Consider the following 13,434-nt stretch of genomic DNA (forward strand, 5'->3'; position numbering starts at 1 on the left):
TTTGCGGGCTGGAGAGATGGCTCAGTGGTTAAGAGCACTGACTGCTCTTCCAGAGGTCCTGAGTTCAATTCCCAGCAACCACATGGTGGTCCAGAACCATCTGTAATGAGATCTGATGCCCTCTTCTGGTGTGTCTGAAGACAGCTACAGTGTAGTCACACACATGAAATAAATAAATAATAAATAAATAAATTAAAAAAAAAAAAAAAAGAAACTCTTTTGCTAGGCATAGTGGCTCCCATCTCTAATCCTAGTACTTGAAAAACCAGGGTAGGCAGATCTCTGTGAGTTTGAGACCATCCTGGTCTACACAGTGAGGTCCAAGACAGCTAGAGCTGAAGAGTGAAAACCTGTTTCAAAAAAAACAAAACAAGCCGGGCGGTGGTGGCATATGCCTTTAATCTCAGCACTTGGGAGGCAGAGGCAGGTGGATTTCTGAATTCGAGGCCAGCCTGGTCTACAGAGAAAAAAAAAGAAAGGAAAAAAAAGAAAAGAAAACAAAAAAAAAAAACAATCAAAAACCCTAATGACAACAGTCTCTCAAACACAAATAAAGCCATAACTATAGGACAGTTTAAAAATTTAGGCATTTGTATGCCACAATTCAACTATCTTTAGTTTTAAATTTCTATCTCTTCTACCACGAGTATAACATATAGTTTGGCACGCAAACAATGCCAGCCAGATATTATCATCAGTATATAAGACACAAGTCACAAGAGAGTAGTCAAAGGAATTAAAGGTGGAGAAATAGTCGGGCCTCATACACAGAACAACAGTCTGGAGGCTAAAATTGAGTTTACAGCAGAAGGTGTGTTTTATGTGCACACACTAGTGCTCTATAAATACCAGCAGAAAATAATAAACATCGTTTTGAAGCAGGATGGGGCCAAACTTTGATGGAAGATAAAGAGTGAAAAAGGCAGTTTAAAAAGAGGACTGACATCTCTACAGCTCTATGAATACACTAAGAATCACTGAATTGTATATTTTAAATGGGTAAGTTGTAAAGTATCTGAATTATATCTCAATAAAATTGGTACCAGAGATGAAGAGAATCAAAGCAGGGAGAGAAAGAGTGAGGAGCCAAGCAGTGACACGAAGGGAAGGGCACCGGCAAACAGAACCAAGAGTGAGGCTCCAAGTCCGGAGTTGACAGTCTCTCACAAAATATGATATAAAACCCAAACCTCTAAACAGCCCAGAAACAAAACTCACAAACCCTTAGTTTTCTTGGGCAAAAAACTACTTATTCACAGAAACTAGAGCATACAGACTCTTATTTAACATGACTGGTCATAATTTGAAGCAGAAATGTTAAAATGTCTGAAACGACATATTGCCCTCAACTCTGATAGGTCAAACAAACAAACAAACAAACAAACTTCTAAACATACCACATTACCATTCTAGAAGAAAAACCAAAAAAACAAAAAACAAACAAACTGTAATTCCCAAACACTGTGATGCCAAGGCTCTTGGGATAGAATTATAGAAAGATGGAAAAGTCAGAGCAAGATGAAAACACATCTTGGTACAAAGGTGATGATGGGACCCACAAGAGGAGATGATGGTAGAGGGATGATGGCGAAGCCCTAATGTCACATATCAGTCAATAAGCTTATACAAAAGAATTCTTATTAAGAAAAAGACCCAAGCACATTTAACAGTAGATAATTGATAAATTTTGAAAGGCAAAGCTCTTCAAAAACTTGTTCCTCTTAAAAAATAAATAGTCCCTGATCCCAACTAACAAAGAGGACAAGCAAAGTCAGGGAGAAACTAACCATGCAAAGATTAATCAAGAAACAAAAAAAGGATTCAATAAAAATGAGGCTCTTACTTTTCTAATTCTTCAGGATCAAACTTCCACCAAGTTTCCGGTTCATGAAACTCTACTCTGTATCCTTTTCCTATGGCCTACACAGGGGAGGGAGAAGACAAAACCCAGAGAACAATCTTAGGGAAAAGAAGGTATATAGATACAAGTTTCATCTGACAACAGGAAGGCTGCTCAACCAAGAAAAATGCTTCTTGGTAAATGTGGCTTAGAAAAATGTTAAGGCTATGTAACTGGACGAATTCCAAATCTATCTTCAAGTCCAGGAGTAACTAAGAAGATGAGCACATTCAATCATCATAAACACCAGTCTCTTTTTAAAAGAGACTAAAAAACCCAACAAGCCTATTTAGGAAGCAAGGGAAACTAATATACCTTAGTAATAAAAGTAAAATAACCCAACTTTTAGACTATGAAAATCTGTTAAGAATAAACAAAACTTTCAAGTCTATTATTTACCATTTCCACATATGGTTTCATTTCCCAGGCTTGTGTATTAGTGTTGTCTATTATAACTGGAGATCTCCCCTGATCGATAGCCTGTTTTGCTGAAATAAAAACATATAAATAAAATTTAAATATTTGGTAGAAAGAAACAATACATCTTTGCATTTAAAACAAAAACTGTAGCATCTCTTCAATTAGTGCCATGAAATACTAGACATGCCAGGTATATTCTTTGGATGTTGGTTTTAACAAACCACCCAACAAGCCACAAAAACCATCTTGGACCATTTTGTTCACTTAACAGCTAATCTCATTAACAGGAAATACAGGTGATAAAAGACACAAGAAGCAAAAATTTACTTACACAGAAATAAATTTTCAAATGAAAAGTGTAAAACAAAATTGAAAAGCAATAATAAGTATGATCTTTTATATATCAGAGCGGTAGGCATTTCTGTAAAATAAAAATGATGTGAGAGAGATGGCTCAGACAGAAAAGAGCTTGCCATGCAAGCCTAAAAACCAAAGCCCACTCCCTGGAATCTATATAAAAAGCAGGGCAATGGTGCACATCTGTAGTCTCAGAACTCTTACCGCAGGATGAAGGTGGAGACAGGAAAACAGACTTAAACCTTATAGTCCCACTAGCCTGACTACAGAGCACACCAACAGAGGCAGGAGGAACCCTACCTCAAAACAAGATGGAAAGAGAGGATCACTTCTGAAAAACGTGTTCTCTGATCTTCAGACAGACTGGGCAAATGTGTGGGCCCTCACACATACATACACAAACACACACACACAAATAAATAAATAAATAAATAAATAAATAAATAAGAACTTAAGTAATGCATTTGAAATGTTAGTGTAAAAGAAAAACATTATCCACAAGTAAAATTTCATCTATCAAGTAGCTCAACACCACAGTTGAACTGATTTTTATCAGTTAGAATCATGATTTTTATCATTTACAATCATGATTCTCAGATGTGTGACTGAAGAGATTACAGCTTTTATTCTAAACTATCACCTGTACCAATGCCATCTCTTGAGTATGAGGGAGAAGCACTGTCACAGTGATTTGTTAATGACTGCAGTGTATACAAACTCGGGGTTATCAGATAAAAAAAAATTAACTTCAGAAAATTTGTAAAAGTTGAATGCAAAGATGGAAATGTTCTTGATATACAGGACCCAGACCACTAAATTCAACATAATGTAACGAGGCAAGTCCAAGCTGCATTTCATGGACCACATGTGGCTCAGTATCGTCATTATTTGTAGCCCAATACAAAATTGTAAACTCATTTGAAGCACCATGAGGCTTACTTTTTGGGAAATTTTTTTTTTTTTGGTAACCAGACTGCTCAGTTCTCAAGAGTGAATGATATAGAGGACAGGGTTGTACTGCAATGTCAAAGGATTGGCTACATCGGTTTAGAGTGGGAGGAGGAAATGCACCAGTCTGAACTACCCTGAGGGTAGTAACAGTGTTTTTAAAGGCCAAAGTACCTTTAAGAGGTAGGGCATGGCTGGAGGAAATGGGTCTCTAGAGGTGAGCTTCTGAGGTTTAATAGTCCAACTCCTACACTCTGTCCTGTACTTCCTGACTGTAGATACTGAGTGGTCAGATGCATAATGTTCCTGTTAAGACTTCCCTGCCATGTATTCCTTCTTAAACTGTGGGCCAAAATAAATCCTTCTTCCTTAAGTTGCTAAGGCTCTAGCGAGCAGCCTTAGTTTACCAGAGACCCCGAGTGAACCATGCGGAGACTCTACAAAATACAAGAGATCTCTACAAAATACAAGAGGAATATTTAATGTTCCAGCATTCTGGGGCCACCTTGCACCCCAAAAGGAGAGGCGGCTCCATGCTGCTAGGTCAGTGAGCTTTTGTACAGTCCTTAGTGAGCAGCCATTAGGCACAATGTGATTGGCAGAACAGTGTGACTCTTTCAACTGATTGGTTTCTAAGGAATGAGGCAGCAAGGACCTCCCTTGTCTGTAGGTGTCTACGCGCTCTGGACCTTCCCCACCCGCAGGTGGTTCCCTTCCAGGTGGACTGAGGAATGTTAATCAGCCTCTCCCTTCCTCCTCTGACTGTTAATCGAGCAAGTGTCCCCAGACCAAGATGTTAATTAGCCTCTCCCATGGGGGGCAAGGACACAAGTATTCCAAAGTTCCTCTTCACTTGCGGTATATTAGGTCAGCAAAAAGGAAGTACCTAATACAGATGTTTAGGGCAGACATATTCTAAGACTAGTTTAAAGCTTTACTTGCTGAGCCATCTTGTCAACTTAAATGTAGGTTTAAACGTAACTTATACTATGTATGTGTTTTAGATAGTTCTAGATCTAATACACAATATAATCATTTAGAAAATTAAAAACAAACAACTTAGAGCAAGGCAGATGGCTCAGATGTTAGGAGCACTGGCTGCCCCTCCAGAGGATGCAGGTTCAAGTCCTCGCACTCACAACTCTCTATTGTAGTATACCTGTTGATTCAAAGCTTTCTGTAACTCCAGTACCAGGAATCTATATCCAGAAAAAATACCTATATACATAACATTTTTAAAATGAAAACATTTTTAAAGGTCTACAGCTGCTGGGCAGTGAGTGGTGCTGCACACCTTTGATCCCAGCGCTCAGTAGGCAGAGGCAGATGGATCTCTGAGTTCTAGGGCAGCCAGTGCTACACAGAAACAAAAACAAAACAAAAAATTTTAATTTAAAAAATTTAAAGATCCACAGCTTTTAGGTCTCATTCTAAATCAAACTAAAGCAGAATCTCTAGGTCTGAGCCCCAAGGAATCTGTAATTTTTTTAAAGGGGGGAGGGATCCCTCACCTGATACAAATGGACTGTCAGGATTGAGACCATACTCATGGTGTAAAGAAACTGACCCATGTCTTCTAAAATGAAGTATTAGACAGGGTTCTTTTCATATCAATTTGTATAGTAAAACTAAAATAGGTACTTTTATTAAGATTTAAGAGATTAGTATTATTCAGGATAGAAATAACTTTCATACTACAACACAAAGGTATCAAGAGTTCTTTGAATTATTCATAAGGTGTAAAAAGAAGAAAACCTACTGAAATATTCCCACCTCTATTTTATCAGTTTATACTGGGAAACTACTTATAGCTCATCCCATTTTATCTAAATTCACCGATTCTTACAATCTTGACCAGAGAGGACAAATAATTATTATCATGTCTTACAGAAGAAGAAATTAGGACTCCAATCTATTAACAGTTTGTCAAAGTCATTCAGCTGGTAAACATCTAAGTCAAAGATAAATCCTAGGTATGACTCGTAGTTAAATACTCCATCCCAGGAGCCTTGCCCCAAAACAAACCTCTGTTCTGGTTCCAGTCATGGGCATCACCAAGTTGATTAACATTGTACCTGTACCCATCTTGATGATGAAAATAGTCATCAGTGCTGAAGACGATGCCATCACGACTCTGACCAAGCAGAATTCTGTTAACAAAAGAAATCATAAGGTCTATAACCAGACAAAGGAACCACAGGACAAACAAATCAGCACTGGAACCTTGGCACTGACTCCTTAAGGCACTGTAGCAGAACAGCAGAGGAACTGTTCAGATTTTACACATCACTTCATACTTCACTCTATCAAACTACAGATATGAAAACTGTAAACCAGCACTTGTATTGCGACTTTAGAACACCATGTATTGTTTTCCAAATAACACCAACTAACAACTATGCCTGCTTTAGCTCTCTGTGAATTGGTATTAAGAACCTACAAATGTTTTGCTCTGGTATATGTGACCTAAAATCCAAGTAAGATTAAGGAAGCCATCCATCTAGGAAAAACGTATTTGACCCAAGACAGCTTTCAAACTCATTTCTACTAAGCCCAAACAAACACGACTCATGTGAGAGTAATAAAGAGCCCAAGACATAAGACTGAAAACAACCTATGATTCTCTAAAGTATAAAAGACTAAACTTTAGAGATTGTTACATGAAATTAATCACTGAATACTAAATAAAATTTTCTCAGATCATATCAGTAACAAGTAAACTGTGCTTTGAAAATAAAAACAAAAAATGGTAGCATCTTATAGTAATAATTAGTGTAGGGAAATGTGGAAAGACATATAATGGAATTTGAAAAGAATCCAGAATTCTGCCGGGCAGTGGTGGCGCACACCTTTAATCCCAACACTTGGGAGGCAGAGGCAGGAGGATTTCTGAGTTGGAGGCCAGCCTGGCCTTCAGAATGAGTTCCAGGACAGCCAAGGCTACACAGAGAAACCCTGTCTTGAAAAGCAAAAAAAAAAAAAAAAAAAAAAATCCAGAATTCCAAACCATCAGTTCCAATCTGAAGTTCCTAGTTATTCAAGCACAGTATTATTCCACAAACAGCAAAAGAAAGTCAAATCCACTATACTTACTTTTGCCTGTACAAGTAATTTACACTACGTAAACTCAAAGGAAAGAGACTTACTCTTGAAATTATAATTGTTCCTTGGTATCAGAGAGGGAGACCCTTCAGATACCAAAATCTGCTGATGCTTAGGCCTTGTGTACACAATTGTGTGATATCTGCATACCAACTGTTCACATCTTCCATATACTTTAAATCATTTTTGGATTACTTAGAGTATCTAAAACATTGTAAATAGCCATATACACTGTACTGCTTAAGGAAGAATGATAAGAAAGAAACCTAAAGCAACAAGAATCCTGAATATCAAGAGGATCTCCACAATCAGTGAGATTGGGAGTGTCCTGAGAAAGGCAAAACACAGAAAGATAAGGATTCGGATCCAACAAAAAGTGTAATTTTGCAGTTTCACTATTCCCTCTCAACTGCTAAGCAAATACCCAGGAAATGTGATATCGTGAAGGAGCTGGAAGGAGTAGACAGTGGAAGAAGTAGCTTAAGTGTCAAACAAGCTAGTCTTGGGATGAGTCAAGAGTTCTTCCTGTTCTTCCTACCATAAGGTAGTAGGGAGGATGTCAACTATTAACATGACAAATGTCACTGCTCCTCTCCACAGCTTATAAAAATAAATGTATCAAAATAGGCAAACTTATATTTCTAGTTACAGGGTTAGAGTATATTACATTATTTTATAGCAAATTACATTAATCAAACTAAATGGAAGTGAAGGTTTGGGTTGTCTGTGTACTTTGGAAGAAATGGAGTTGGATTTTTTTTTTTTAACAGAGAAGACTATCTAAGAAAGGAAGAAAACAAGTTGGAGTAGGGACAGGAGGTGAACAATTAGATATAAAATGCTACAGTGGCATTGGTTAGTTTGTTTAATAGCCTAGTTTCAAAAAAACCATAGAAGCTTTTTAAGTATTTTAAGTATTTTGTGAATGGAAAAAAAAGAAAAAGATTGGGGCTAGAGAGACAGCTCAGTGGTCAAGAGCACTGACTCCTCTTTCAGAAGTTTCTGGTTCGACTCCTAGCACTCATATGTCAGCTGACAACCATGTATAACTCCAGTTTCAGGGGGATCTGACCTCTAAGGACACCAGGCACATGCAGGCAAAACACTTAACGTATAAAAATTTTAAAAATCTAAAAAAATATTTTAAAAATTAAAATGTCTTTTAAACCAGAGCTCAATCACTTGAAAATGTATTTTGATTATAACTAACCACATAACTAATTATATTCAACAGTACCAAAATCTAGATTGTCATTCCAAGATTCATGTTTTTATTTGGTTCTATAACCTATTAACACATGATTTTTAAGATGCTAATACCATTGTGCTCAAGAAATGGTTTAAATCTGTGAGCGAAATCTCCACCATGAGTCTCCTCAATAAGCGCAAGAGTGAGATGACCCCAGAGGAGTTACAGAAGCGGGAGGAGGAGAAATTTGACACAGGTTCCCTTTCAGAGCTCATGAAGTCAGTTAAGAACAACACCCAAGTGCTCATTAACTATCACAACAAGAAGCTCCCAGGCCAGGTAAAGGCCTTTAACAGGCACTGCAATAAGGTGCTGAAAAATGTGAAGGAGATGTCAACTGAGATCCTCCAGAGCGGCAAGGGAAAAAAGCCTGTCAACAAGGACCGCTACATCTCCAAGATGTTCCTGCACAGAGATTCAGTCGCCATGGTGTTGTGCCGGCATACAGTGGAGGCCTCGACCCTCTGAGAGCCTGCTCCTGTCCTGTCGAGTCCTGTAGAACCCTGCCCAATGGGACGGAAATAAAACCCCATGGTTTTTGTTTGTTTTTTTATGTTTTAAAAAAAGGGAAATGGCTTAAGTTCTCCAAGTTAAAAAAATAGGAAAACAATAGTCCATTTTCATTATCTAACTAGTATAACAAAAACATGAACAAGTCTCCATGAAGACCTTCTTAAACACATAAACAATGAGCAAAAGTTGAGCCTGACGAGACATTTTCTTCCCAGACAGCATGAAGTCCACATGGATCTTTTTCAATTAGTACTCATGAACCTAGGGAGATGGGATATCATACTAAGCATATGAACCAAAAATAATAACACCAATATTTTCAAAATTCTTTTACTCAGAATTATCTCTAGTCAAGTATTCTAAATGGATTCTCAGAATGTCAATATTGTAGACTAATTAAACGCTATCCTGCCAGAGGTCCTGAGTTCAATTCCCAGCAACTACATGGCGGCTCCCAACCATCTGTAATGGGATCTGATGCCCTCTTCTGGTGTGTTTGAAGACAGTGACAGTGTGTATACTCACATACGTAAAATACATACATAAATCTTTAAAAAAAAAAAACACTATCAGTGGCCATCTGAGTCACACTTTGTCAAGCGTTTTATGTCTCACATATATCTATCAATATCATTTAATTTTCAAAACACTGATAGTCTGGTATTAAGTCCAGCACAGAAACTAATTATAAAAGTTCCACCATCAGAGTTTAATATGTAGCAGCAGGTAAAGTTCTCTGACTCCCAAACCAATGGCCTACAATGATCCTGTACAATTTCCTCCCCTGAAGGCTTCTAAATGGATTTGGAAACTAACTTTGGATCACTAAGTTCTAGGCCAGCCAAGAGGCCCACATAGTAAGTTCTAGAGTTCTAGGCCAGCCAAGAGGCCCACATAGTAAGTTCTAGAGTTCTAGGCCAGACAAGAGGCCCACATAGTAAGTTCTAGAGTTCTAGGCCAGCCAAGAGGCCCACATAGTAAGTTCTAGAGTTCTAGGCCAGACAAGGCTACTATCTCAAACAACCAAAACAATCAAGCCAATGGTTCTTAACCTTAGAATCCCCAACCATAAAATTATTTTGTTACTACTTCATAACTGTAATTTTGCTACTGTTATAAATCATAATATCTGATATGTGACCCTGTGGTAGTTGCACCCCATAGGCTGAGAACCACTGACACTGAACCTGGCACAGCAGAGACCCTAGTACAGGAGTACTTTACCCAGGTGCTTAAGGATATCTACTTAACACTTCTCAGATAAGAATAAAGAACTATAAGACCAGAGACAAGTATTTCCTATTGAGTTCAACAAAGATCATTCTTTCCCAAAGGAAGGGGGTGGGGGGGAATAGAAATATTTAACCTCAAGACCCTTTTTCCTTGGAAAGTAACATGAACAGCATTTACCATGGTAATAGGTTTAAATTAAATGTCAACATTAAAAGTTGTTTTCTACAGTTCTTTCATCTTTTTATATCCTGGATTGTAAATTATCAGGTATTTTTAGCAACTCTTTACTCTTTAGCAACATTTATTTTGTAGTTTTTTGGGGGGAGGGGTGGAGGTGGCACATAGCATGTGGGCTCCAGGGATCAAATCCTGGTCATCAGGTTGACAACAGATACCTTTACCCCACTGAGCCATCTTGCTAGCCCAGATTACTATCCTTTATCTTAGATAAAGAAGTTTGAATGTCATAAGACAGAAGGTACAATTTTAAATATTTTTTATAAATCTGTTAAATATATCATACTACCATTACTGAACATTTTTCCAACTGCCCTAAAATACCAGTAACTAACAGCATTTACATTGTACTGGGCATTTTAAGGAATCCATAGATTATTTAAGTATACATGTAGGAATATATGTATAAGGCATGTATAAATATGATGCTCTTTTAAGGGACTTAAGTTTATCAAAAGAGATTAATACCTGTACAGGAGCCTGCAACCAAATACCAAGGGACAACTGTATAGTCTCTTGCCTCAGAACCCTTAACAAAAGCTAGATATAGCAGTACTAGCAGGAAATTCACAAGTTTTAGTACACCTTGTACTATACACTGAGACCTTGAATGAATGAGTGAATGAATGAATGAATGAATGAAGTCATAAGCAAAAATGTCTTGGGCACTTAGCATGTTGGGGACAGTATGGTTTTAGGCAAGTTTTGGAGTTACCTCTAGAAGTGCAAATTTCTAGTTCTAGTATTTACAAGGGATACGCTATGAGATAAATTTACTAACTATTATAGTTAAATTATATTATACTATAGAATAGTATAGTTAAATTATATTATATAACCATTGTGGATCCTGATTTCTGTAATTATCATTTACCTCCCCTGAGGGTCTAAACAAATTACAGCTGTTGCTGCCAAGCTTGGTTTTCTGCTTACAATACTGAACAGATTTAAAATATAAAATATATTACATTATATTCAACATAGTTGTTATAGTTTACCTTAAACTAGTTTAGCACAGGTGAGACCATTTGGATAATTAAGCTGTATCCTAGGCAGTTGCATATTCAGAGAAATCATATCCCTTTCTAGCTAAGCCTGGACTATTCTCCAAATGTACAAGCTATTACAAGTGTCTCAACAATCTGTTATCTTTGATAAATACCATATATTTTGCTGATAAAATTGACAACTTGTTTCTGAAAATACACCCACAAGTGAAAATCAGAGTAAAAGAAATTAGATAAAGTATTTTAAACAATCCCTTTTCCCTTGCATGATTTAACAACAACAACAACTTTGGATCTATATTCTACCTTCCTAGAAATAACACCCAAGGCTTGGTCTTTAAATGGCTCTAAGTCCAAATACTGCGTCAGAGCACTCTGTTTACCTAAGGATAACTATAATAGTAACAAAAGTCTATTTAAATATCCTTGAATCCCGTGCCTAAAATGAGCCTGTCAAAGTGCTGTTAGATAGCCTGGAAGGGCAACCTCCAGTTTACCATATCTACGAAGGTTGTAAGAAATGTGTTTCTCTCTTGCTTAGTCCTAAGTATTGAAAGTCAGCATCTGTGTTAGAAGTCAGTCTAATACTTTCATTAAGAGCTAGTAGCAAGCCTAGTGTAGTGGATTATGCCTGTAATCCCAGTCAGTAGTGAGGTTCCTAAGTTTGAGGCCAACCTCTACTACACTACATGGCACATTTCAAGCCAGCCTGAGATTTCTTGGAAGACCCTATCTCAAAACACCAAGGGCTAGGGATAAAGCTCGGTGGTAGAATGCTTGCAGATCTTGCACAGCTTGCACAAGGCTCAGGTTCTATCCCTAAGTATTCCCCCCTCAAGATCAAGTAATAGTAGTAATCAGTAATAATAACAATAATTTATCCCCAAGCATCTCCCAAAATCAAGCAATAATAGTTTTAACAAGCAGGTAGCAGAGTTCCAGAAACAAGCAACCCTTGCCTTCTTATAACCAAAGTGGCTTAGATTAATCATCAATGAATGAAAAGATAATACTGTCTTGTATAGCTGATATTGAACACAGAGTAGAAAAGTTTAGTAAAAGCTATATAAACTTAGAAATTACTAAGGACACAAGATAAATAAAACCCTCAAAAAGTTAGTGTTACGTCTGCAATGCCAACAGTTGGGAAGTTAGAGCACTATATGGCATGAGTTTCAGGACAGACCAAGCTACTTATTCAGTGTATTCCACGACATACTGGACTACAATATATAGTAAGTTGCAGACTACCTCAGGGTACCATACTGAGAAGAAACAAACAGGAGGCATTTAAAACGACCTGTAACTAAGCCACTGTATCAGCAGCAGAAGCAAACAGTGCTAAAGGTATGGAGATGGTGAAATAAGGACTAAACTAGGAATGGGACTCACTATCACACTGAAACTCATTCAATTTTCCAAATCAGCTGGGCTCTTACCTAATAACTCCTTATTCTTTCTTCTCTCCAGACTTTGTTTTTAAAGCCAACGCCTCTATGAAAGTATTTCTTGCCAGAAGAGGTTTTACATTCAGTGCCAAGCAATCCAAGGGTTAGTAATTTAAACATGAAGGGGTCAAGCCAGATGTGGTGGCACACACCTTTAATCTCAGCACTTGGGACGCAGAGACAGGCAGATCTCTGTGACTTTGAACCAGTTTAGTCTATATAGTGAGTTTGAGGACAGCCAGGGCTACACAGAGAGACCATATCTCGAAAAAATAAACCCAAACAAACAAACAAACAAACCCCCTCAAAAAATCAACAACGAATCTGTTTTAAGACAGTGTCTTAGTATGGTAGCCTTAGGTAGTCTGGAACTTACACCTAGCCCAGCATGTCCTGGAACCCACTCTTGAATAAGTAGCTCTGGCTGTCCAAACAGTATCAATCTAAAGAGGTACTATGTGTGTGTGTGTGCGTGCACGCATGATTGTGTGTTTTTGTGTGTGTGTATGAGAGAGAGAGAGAGAGAGAGAGAGAGAGAGAGAGAGAGAGAGAGAGAAACAGAGGTTAAAAAAAAATCTCTTTAACCAAGCTCCTTGAAGTGAGAACCACACATAGAAGTACAGATGTGGCTGGAGAGATGGCTCAGAGGTTAAGAGCACTGACTGCTCTTCCAGAGGTCCCGAGTTCAATTCCCAGCAACCACGTGGTGGCTCATGACCATCTATAATGGGATCTGATGCCCTCTTCTGGTGTATCTGAAGATAGCAACAGTGTACTCACATACGTAAAATAAATAAATAAATAAATAAATAAATAAATCTTAAAAAAAAAAAAGCTTGCCATGTCTCATGAGTCTAAACTGATACGGTATTGAGTTTAAAGAACAATAAAAGACTTGACAAGTTAAGTTTTGCCGGGCAGTGGTGGTGCACCCCTTTAATCCCAGCACTTGGGAGGCAGAGGCAGACGGATTTCTGAGTTCAAGGCCAGCCTGGTCTACAGAGTGAGTTCCAGGACAGC

General features: G+C 37.8%; 1 protein-coding gene and 1 pseudogene across 1 annotated transcript in view; one reads left to right on the top strand and one right to left on the bottom strand.

The window, feature by feature from the left end:
* N4bp2l2 (NEDD4 binding protein 2 like 2) overlaps nt 1-13,434 on the bottom strand; it is a 22,877-nt gene that overhangs the window by 2,456 nt on the left and 6,987 nt on the right. The window contains exons 3-5 of the mRNA XM_028779718.1: nt 5,651-5,775; nt 2,300-2,388; nt 1,844-1,920 (exon numbers count right to left, since the gene is read on the bottom strand). Of these exons, the coding sequence (XP_028635551.1) occupies nt 1,844-1,920; nt 2,300-2,388; nt 5,651-5,775 (291 nt within the window). The remainder of the gene's footprint in view (nt 1-1,843; nt 1,921-2,299; nt 2,389-5,650; nt 5,776-13,434) is intronic.
* LOC114631413 lies at nt 8,094-8,444 on the top strand (annotated as a pseudogene).

The sequence above is a fragment of the Grammomys surdaster genome, unplaced genomic scaffold, assembly GCF_004785775.1.
Source record: "Grammomys surdaster isolate TR1022 unplaced genomic scaffold, NIH_TR_1.0 362, whole genome shotgun sequence".
Classification (NCBI taxonomy): Eukaryota; Metazoa; Chordata; class Mammalia; order Rodentia; family Muridae; genus Grammomys; species Grammomys surdaster.